The sequence below is a fragment of the Branchiostoma belcheri genome, unplaced genomic scaffold (assembly GCF_001625305.1).
Source record: "Branchiostoma belcheri isolate BF01 breed outbred unplaced genomic scaffold, Haploidv18h27 scaffold20, whole genome shotgun sequence".
Classification (NCBI taxonomy): domain Eukaryota; kingdom Metazoa; phylum Chordata; class Leptocardii; order Amphioxiformes; family Branchiostomatidae; genus Branchiostoma; species Branchiostoma belcheri.
The window spans coordinates 391,399-401,419 of record NW_017803491.1 but is presented as its reverse complement, the minus strand read 5'-3'; the positions used below and the strand labels follow the sequence as shown (position 1 = coordinate 401,419).

Here is a 10,021-nt window from a genome sequence, read left to right as displayed (position 1 = left end):
CCTGATTTATTGCTGTTTGATGATGAATAAAAGACTTCTTGCTTGTTACACTGTGTCACCTCATTCAATTTGTGTCCTAACATTTGTCGTCTCTTAGTATATTTCTAATCTAGGCATCTTGTTTTTTAGGGCCTTTCTTGTTTTTTTTTTCGCCCTCTCGCATTAGATTTAGGGTCTCCAAAGGACGTCATCCATAAAATTTACTTGGTGTGGCCTAACAGTCCAAACTCAAATAACGTAGGGGGGGGGGGCTAACACGGGTGACGACGCATCTGTATAATCTGCGGCAAACCGTTTCAGGGTGTTCTGTACCATAAAAATAGTACAGAGATTCTTTTGTTCTTTAGACCAAATTGATTATTAAAAAGAGTGAAGAATACGCATGTTAATTTCTCTAGAACGATGTACCTCTGACGAAGACATGAGATCTCCGACCTCTAGTTTTTGTTGGTTTGCACTTCTGGGTTTTCTTAGACTGGTCTGAAGGTTTGAGCGCTTTGTTGAAAGTCCAGTTTTGGTAGCCACATTTAGCCAGGGAGTGTTTTTGTTCGTCCGTTTTGGCTTGGTCTGAAGTGACAATGTTGTCTGCACGATGGAAGAGAGTTTTGATCACTGCTAGTTTGTGTTCCAAAGGGTGGTGGGAATCAAAGGCCAGGTACTGATCAGTGTGGGTTGGTTTCCTGTACACTTCGAAACGAAGGTTACCATCTTCCTCTACGATAGTTTTGGTGTCTAGGAAAGGGAGCATGTTGTCATGGCTTGGCTTGCAGTTACCCTCTTTTTCAATCTGCACCAAGTGTCATCTACATATCGAAACCAGTTGGCCGGGGGAGTGTCATTGAAAGTGCTGAGGGCTTTGTTTTCAAACTTCTCCATGTACAGGTTTACAACAATTGGTGAAACTGGTGATCCCATAGCACAGCCGTGCATTTGTTGGTAGAACTGTCCTTTGTAGGTAAAGTATGTGCATCCTAAGCAGAGTTCTAGTAGCTCACAAACTTGGTCAACGGATAGGTTGGTTCTATCTGCAAGTGTATCGTCGGCTTCCAAGGCTTCCCTGACTACTGACACTGCTTCCTTAGGTGGTATGGAGGTGAAAAGTGAGCACACGTCATACGAAGTGATGGTTTCATCATCCTCTACATGAATGTCTTTGATTTTGTTGACAAAGTCGGCACTATTCTGTACATGGTGCCGAGATTTCCCCACTAGTGGTCCCAAAATCTTGGCTAGAAAACCTGCTAACTCATAGGTGACAGAGCCTATACTGGAGACTATGGGTAGTAGAGGGACACTTTGTTTGTGGATTTTGGGAAGGCCGTAGAAAGCAGGGGGTTGTTCCGTTGTGGGATTGAGTTTTAGGTAGGTGGGGCGATCCAGAACTCCTTCAGTTTGCAATTTCTTGAGAGCTGAACTGATGTTCAGCTGATGAGAGCTGAACTGAACTGATGAGAGCTGAACTGAATGTCTTCACTTTATTTGCATATCAATCAATAGGTTGTGCTTATAAACCTGCTTTCCCCTCTGGTCTCTCAGTCACTGACGAAAGCTAGTGGATACTAGCTGAAACGTCTGACGTTTTCAAAATCATATCCAGTTGCTTGAGTAACTGTTTTTGGCGTGATGAAAGAATGACTGGATAAATATCTGAGTAACTTGATCATTTGTTGTGCTCCTACAGTCCTCTATGCTCATTTACAACATTGGTTATATAGCTAAACCAATCTTGGACAATATTTTTTCATCTTATTCATGTAAATGATAGCTTTATAATAACACTTCTTTGGGTCAGATATTCTGTCCAGACATTAGACTTACGTCACACTGGTAATCTGAAGTTGGAAAACATAATGATAATTACAGCTGTGGAAAAAGCGATTGCTTCAGTTGACTGTAAACATGGTAATGCTCATAATTTAACATCAGTGGGTATTGTCCAGCTGATTTCTAGTTGCTAAATTGTCAGCAAGAAATGTTTCCACTACAGTACATAGAAATGGAGAATACTTCATATTTGTCACTTAAAGCAATACAAGGAGTTGAATTTACTGCTAACCATATTTGCTTGATGGAAGACATCTCAATATCTAACATGATAGAACTATTTTAGACAAGATGGCAGATACAATGTCTAAAAGTAAGGTGCTGATTGTACAGTATGCAACTTTGTGTGTCACTGTAAGGCAACATGCTCAGATGGCCCAGTGCCTGCTCGTTCCCTGGTCTTCTGTGCAAAGTCAGCAAACAGTTTCCCCAGTCGGCCTGTCTTATGGTCTGCCCTCAGCTGCACAAAGGACATGACTACGGACCTGTCCAGACTTGCCTGGGGAGAAACAGGGGAATGATGGACACCGTATATTAATCATCATTCCATTCATAATTAAATATGTACCAATATGAATAATCTTTTCAAAAGACATGTCCTGGGCTACATGACCTGCACATCTTTCAACATAAAACCCAACTTATTTGCCATCTTTTGTTGGTACGTGTCCAACTAACAAAGTGATTCAAAAATAATTTGTGTAATACAGAACTACCAAGCATGTAGAAAACCAACAACTAAAATAACCACTCCATCAACCCACTCACCAGCTGCTCTCCTGTGCAGACTTGTTTGAGGTTGTCTGGCACCACCACCAGCAGGTTACACAGAGCGTGGAGGGTTTCAAACAGGCTGTCCACCAGTGGAACCTTCAGCTCCTCCTTCACACACTTCCTGTACTCATTCACATCACAGATGGCCAGCATACCACCTGTAGAACACACAAACTGACAGTTAAACATCAATGCTGGACAACATAGAACCTGTAACACACACAACATCTAAAGCACTTAAACTTCACAAACTCAAACCAAACCAAACACTGCATATAGAATTACAGGTCCACAATGTACAAAGGCATCTTTAAAAAAGTTTACAATGGGATCTCATGAGAAATTATTTGGGAATATTTAATTTAGATATGTAAAATTTGAACTTAAGTGGTTTGAATAACATATGCCTCCAAAAAGTACAAAGTGGCACAGTACACAAATACACATCTTGCATACAAGCATAAAGTAGCATGGCACATTTTGTATACAAGCCCACATTGATTATACCATATGGCCTGAAGTGCACCTACCCCTGGGGTTATATGTGAACTGTTGGAGATGTTCATACACCAGTCGATGGAACCTGACACCAAACTCAGTCAGAGTTGCATCAAGGTTCTTCCCATCCAAGGAATCCCGCATCTTGATGATTTCTTTCCTGATGAAGTTTGTCACTTTGTGGCAGGCCTGCCAAAGGGCAAAGGCATTGTTACGATTCAGCAAAACAGAGAAAAAAGTACATATGTAGTCTTTTTGTGCAATTTATGTAAAATCAGTATGTGCTGTTTATGTATCACCAATTAGGAAAATGGAAACATCATGTAAAGTCTACATCAGCTGCCATCTGTTAGTCTGAAAGACTGAGACCATCTTACAGGAGTATAAAGCTCCATAAGTGCAGAGTCATCCTCTGGTCTGAAGTCTGTTTTCTTCTGTTCTGTAGTCAAGATGTGTTTGATCCACCCAACCATAGCAGTGATGGTTCTGTGGAAGATAATTCAAAGGATCAATGATACGTCTTATTTCCCGTCTGCTAGGAATAGATTTTTTTCTTAAATAAGATTAACATTTTTATTCAGAATAAGACATAAAAGTTTTTTGTATCACATAATTCAGGTAAGAATCCCTAATTTTCAATTCATGATACATTGTATGTACATATACAGTGCACCCAAATCTTTGCACCCAATGAACCTGTCATCATCATATGATATAGAGGGCTAACATGAAAAGACAACACAACATACCTATCCAGTCCCCCATCAAGTTTGCTGTCAATCAGCTCCATGATCTCTCTCTTCCTGGTCACTGCTTCTTGGTATCGTGGTGTGGAGCTGGGGAGGGCCATGTTTGCAATCAATAGCTACATGTACATGTACATTCATCTAACAAGTGTTGTATTCAGAATCCATTATGACATTGATAGGGTGTCATCACAGGCTTTCTTCTAAAATTAAGTTGTGACAACACTCCCTGCAACAACCCGTAAAACGGAAACAATTGTCACTACTACAGTCTACAATAGCAATGTCCCAGACTGCAGAACTTACATGATGAGTGGCACCAGAGCATCACTGAACTGTTTCTCCAGCAGATGGAAGATGGCATTGCCCTGGCCAACAACATCAAAGAAGTAGATCTCTGGCTCAGTCTTAGGTTCAGGGATGGAGATGGCTGGATGGGAGTCATGTGTTTCTTCATTAGTAAATGGCAAGTAACTTACACCATTCATGCTCTATCAGATATTAATGCTTGGGAGGTAGATTTCCAAATCAGTTGAGCTTATAATGTGTTTCATGCCTCATATTCTAGGCAAGCATGTCATCTTCAAGACTAAAATATCAAAACAATCATAATCATCTATGTTCTGACACACATGAAAACACACTGAAAGACAGGGGTTCTCTTATGGTTTTCCCTCCAATATTTACATGTCTCTCACTCATATCTTCTCACCTTGCAGACCTATGTCCACAGCATAGTCAATGTGTTCCATACACAGCTTCTCAAACAGGATGTCGAAGATCCTCACGGCACTGGCAGGCAAGTCCTTACTACTGGACAGCTGTATAGTAACAACAAAAAGTTAAGTATGGACTATCATCTTCATTATTTTCAGCATTTATTTGGTAAAACCATCAAGTACAGACTGTATGATGTACAGGTTTGCCCACATTTACATTTTTGTTCTAGTTAGGCTATTGTAAGTCAAGATCTCTCATCACCACGATCATCATTCATCCTTCATTGGGGTGTAACTATCTAACACATCTACATACATTTTTATACTTTCATTATGTACACCATTTTGCCTTTCTCACTGAGGACCAACCAATGCCACTATGTTATTATTATATACCAGTCTTTCTTGTTGTTAATTGGAAACAGAGGCAAAGATGACAAATACTATAGGAACCATAACTACACTACCACACCCACCAATTCACATCTCTTCAGTGCTTCTTTAGATTCCTGTAGGAGATTGATGGCCACTTCCTGTGACAGGAAGGTCTCCCCTCCGTATGTCTCTATGGCTGGGCCAATGTTCAAATTGGTTTTGTTTCGGATTCTAGCCTGTAGGTCATGGATACTGAGAAAAAATAGCACATGGACAAGATTAAGATAAACATTTCAATAACATTCTGAAGACATCTTATTTATTCAACAAGTTATCATGCTGGACAATAGACTGCACTACTTCTTCATGTCTCCCAAGTGGATATTTCCATTTAGTACTCAATACCGGTACATTACTTGTTGTTAGGAATGGGAGTTAGCTGAGGAAGCTAAGAGAACCAGCAACAGTGCCAAATACATAATGTATGTACAGAACTCACCCTCCAGAGGGGATGTGTCTCTTCTGGTGGTTGATGGAATTGTAGTATCTATTCAAGATGATGTCCATTCTAGTCTTTAGAAATGTGGTTTCAACACTGCAACAAACACAGATATAATATTTATTGAACGTCTTGTCAACACACCCAAACTTTGATAGTGTCCAGTCAACGTTAATTCCATATCTTCTTTTCTTTTCCAAAATGATCAAAGTCACAATGTCTTGCTGTTCTGACTAGAAGTTGGTACACTGAACATTTGCTTTTCATCTTTTCTACAATTAGTGATTAGATATTACATAGTGAACTATGGAATCTGGTGCACCCACACTAAGCTGCAATGTAGTGTCTGTCCATGGTGCTGAAAACGACATCAGGAACAGCAGCTGATAAGTGTATTGCATGGACCCATGGTCTTTCCATAGATGCAGTTTTAGTTATTCTTAGTGTATATACTTCCTAACTTTGCTTTGTATCATCATGTTCCAAGACTGACAGTACATACCCAATATATGATTCCAAGTACTTTCCAAATATGTGCTTGGTGAGTTTGTTGAGGAAGTTGGCGTCAGACCCCAGCTTGTACTTGGACAAGTCTGCAGACAACTGGGAGGTCCTGAAGTGTAACATTTGTCCAGTGTTACTACAGTGCATCATTGATGCTGTCAATCAAATATCTATCAACATTAACTCAGTTATGAACACAGGAGCTTGTTGAAACAAATCTGAGCAAAAATAAGTCAGTATGGGATGCAATTTGAATACCCAGTAATACATACTGCTGGAATAGCTGGAACAATGTTTTCAGATACTTCTCAGTATCACTTCTGTGCTTGTCCAGACTTTCTTTGATATGATCCTGAGAAGGAAAAAACATAGTAAGAAATATAATATGAAATGCCATACCTGAAAATTATTTCTTTCAAATACATGACTGTATGTTCAATAATATATGCTGGTAACACAATATTGAGTGATACATACGTCATCAAAAATGACACTTTAAACCTGCAAATCTAGAAACAGCAACATACCTGTAACTTTCCTTCATAAATGTTCAAGACAAACTTCATCATCACATTTTCAGGCTGGCTAAATACCTCCAGAATTAACTGGTTCACCTGAGAACAGAGAAGAATCAGTCATACAGTCTAACATGCGCAGGTCCTTCAGACATCATAATCAGCTGGTCAAGTTAGTAATATAGCTTGTGTTAACTGGAACTTTTGTGACCATTTCAACATGTACCAGAGGGAAATCAACAGCTAGATTTATACTGTCAAATTTTTCAGATATACTTTCTTATCAAGGCATAAATTTGGAGATCAATAGAAACTAGGTCCTCTAGATAGATTTACCAAAAAAAAAGAAATTTGGGAGAAAACATTGACCTACCTCTTCACAAAGGCGTGTAATGCCCCTGAACACATCACTGTGCCACATGGCATGCTGTTCAAAGAGAACAATACATAAACATACAGTCATATCACACCTAAAACAGTTAAGCATTAAACTAGCTACAATACTATGCTTTCAGCTCCTCTAGCCCAAAATGTCTTTAGACGGATGACTCAACAATCAACTTAACAGTGCAGAACTGATGTTGTTTCCATTAAACAATACCACTGTTCTTTGTTTTTACTCTCTGAGGTGCAAACTTAGATGAAATACTAAGACTATGGAATGTTGAACGGTACCTTTTGACTCTGATAGATGAAGGCATCAATGCAGTGGGAATATCCCTGTAGAAATAAACATGGAACAAGGATCAATTACCTGCTACTTTATCTAATGCTCTTGAAGTATCTGTTTAGCTAAACAATGTTTTATTTTTTAGTAAGAGGGTTTGACCATTGACAGGTTTATACATACTTCAATATGATGTAAGCCACCTCACAAGAGGATATTAAATACTTAGCCTGGTATCCAGCCTTGTTAGCTTTAGTCCGCTACCCAAGATCCGCTCCCTGCCGGCGGGGAGCGGATCTTGGGTAGCGGACTAAAGCTAACAAGGCTGGATACCAGGCTATTAAATACTAGCACAACACAAATTATCCATTGAATCAGGTTCATAGGAAGATATTTTGTCCAACCTTGAAGTTCAAGAGCACTGCAGCCACCTCCTTCATCTCTTCCTTTTGACCAGCCTGATGAGCTGTCTTGAACTGTTCCACCAGGTTACTCTCTATCTCCAGGTACTTGGCTAGTTCAGAAGGAATGTACCACTCACTATCAATGCTACTTTTGCATAAGCCTGAGTCTTAGTGTACTTGTCAGGCAGGAATGATATGTTGTAATACTGTTAATACCTTCGTCTTTAAAAGTATACAACATCCATTATAATTATTATAATTCACCAACATACGGTTTGGTACTGTCTTTTCAAATTACATTAGCTGACTTATTAAGCAAACAAATCAAACAAAGTAGAATTCTCTTACCAGCTATACGTTCCTTGGCAGCATCAAACCTGTTAGAAGTATTTACATACATATGATATAAGTATTCGATGATATGTAACATACAATTGATTATAAGATTTTTTGGTTGACAGATGGCAGTAAATAGACAGACATCAAGATATCTATAAATGACAACATAAAACTAGAAGAAATGACTAAGTATGGTGCTTACTTGTCTGGAGGAAGTTCTTGGGCAATCAGGTGCAACTTTTGAATGATATCTGCTGCTTCTTGCAGCTGCAAATAATGAGACAATGGGATTTACAATTTGGGCCAATTAACCCAATAACAGGGAAGAATATATCTAATTGTGATGTTTATTGTTTCATGACTGGATTTTTTAATCACACACAAGGACAACATGCCTTATCAAGAACAAGACAAAACCTTGCAGTAATGCTTTACCCTAAAGGGGTCTGTAAAGACATCAGACTTGATGTCCCCAGAGAGAAACTCGGAGAAGTACTTCATGAGTTTCTCTGCCTCCACAGCCCGTGCCCTGGGAATGTTCACCCCCTCCAGCTGGTCTCCTAGGTGAACCACTTTGGTGGCGATGTGGTTGATCCGTTCATCCAGCTCCTGGAACTGGTTCAGGGCCATCTGTGGAATGAAAGGACAGAGATATGGTTACATTTCAATATTAAGATAATGACATATCATTTTGCACTGAATTTAACACAATAAAGGTGGGGTACTCACCTTTAAAAAATGTATGTATAATGTCCTTGAAAAAACTTCTAAGTTTACCTGATTGAGTTTCTGCAGCTCTGCCACCCTGGCCTTGTGTTCCTTCTCCTCCTTCTGTGACAGCTGCTCCAGCTTCTCCACACGACGCTGTGTTTTCTCATTCAGCACCTTGGACAGGGTAACCATTATGAGTTAAATAAATACATTACAACTTCTACATTGTAAGATGCATAGAGCCTGGTGGCAGAAGCACTGGTTACACAATTTGACCAACAGCAAAGTTTGCAAGGATTTATACATATTGCCACATAATAAAAATTAATATTCACAGCTGACAAACAGCCACTCTGTTTACAGAATGCTATAAACCTCACCTTGAGCTCCTCGATGGTGTGTGTGAAGACGTTCAGTAAGACCTGTGGGTCAAAGTTCTCAGCACCTCCCTTAGACCCGCCCCCATGTTGGCGCCATGCAAGTCTCTCCACATAATCCTCAGGATCAAAGGGTTCCTGTCGGATATTAGGCAAATGTGTGTCAACTTTCTCATCACACAAAGTGTTTGTTTCTTAGTCAATTATTATGTACCCTGGGTGCCAGCCAAGTTTACAGGCCGCTAACCGTTTTTTTCGGCAGCCAGGGTACTTCGCCCGCAGAGGAGTATATCGGCCTTCGTTTGGAAGGCGGCCAAACTCCCCCCGGGCTAGACTCCCCCGTAGCAGTAATTTAGACCGGCGGGCGAAAGGCTCTTGCCGCCCGAAGAACGAGTTTGGCATCCAGGGTAATTATTATGTAGACACACTGTATGACAGCAAATAGATATTCTGATCAGGCGAATAAGTGAAGGTATGAGACTGTCAAGATGAGAACTATAAAACAGAGAAATGCAAAACCAATACAATATATCACATGGGTATTGTTATCAAATGACATCGATTTGGCACCCATTTGTCAAATGGACATGACAACATATTACTGTTTACAACGTCATTGTTTACACAGAGCAGAGAACAGAGAAATAGAATCATGCAAATCTGGCTGCATGTTAAATTGCTTGGATCAAGAGTATAGTTGGAGATCGGCCTGATCCTTTCGAAATAAGAAAAGAATGAATCCACTACCGGTATCTTCAGCTAGTGTGCAACGCCCATTTTACATGACTATGATGGCTAAACAAACAAATTCAGCTTTCTAATATTCTGCACTTCACAATGTCAACTTAGCAATGTTTACAGCACCTCAAAGAGATCAGGAGTTGCCATTGTTCCGGTTTGTCTTCAATCAATCACGACAGCTCAGTAGATTTGGGATGTTCGGAGACTTCCTGGCTTGGCCATGTCTATCTGACACTGTGGGGAAAGTACCTCAGTTAAGAGGGGCATTTTGTAATACCGATCCTATGTAGTATTATGACTGACAAAGTATCTCATTCGTAATATATAC

At 39.9% G+C, this 10,021-nt stretch overlaps 1 protein-coding gene across 1 annotated transcript; it reads right to left on the bottom strand.

Annotated features, from left to right (window-relative positions):
- Positions 1-1,542: 1,542 nt before the first annotated feature.
- LOC109469331 (exocyst complex component 5-like) lies at positions 1,543-9,950 on the bottom strand. The gene is made up of 21 exons (XM_019767835.1): positions 9,817-9,950; positions 8,956-9,090; positions 8,642-8,749; positions 8,300-8,494; positions 8,067-8,131; positions 7,874-7,902; positions 7,526-7,635; positions 7,130-7,174; positions 6,828-6,881; positions 6,467-6,553; positions 6,212-6,291; positions 5,938-6,048; positions 5,436-5,531; positions 5,038-5,188; positions 4,555-4,663; positions 4,149-4,272; positions 3,846-3,932; positions 3,474-3,582; positions 3,129-3,285; positions 2,593-2,756; positions 1,543-2,323 (listed from the first exon to the last, which is right to left on the bottom strand). Exons 1-21 carry the CDS (start codon positions 9,838-9,840, stop codon positions 2,174-2,176), a joined length of 2,190 nt encoding a protein of 729 aa, XP_019623394.1. The 5' UTR covers positions 9,841-9,950; the 3' UTR covers positions 1,543-2,173.
- Between the last annotated feature and the right edge of the window lie 71 nt (positions 9,951-10,021).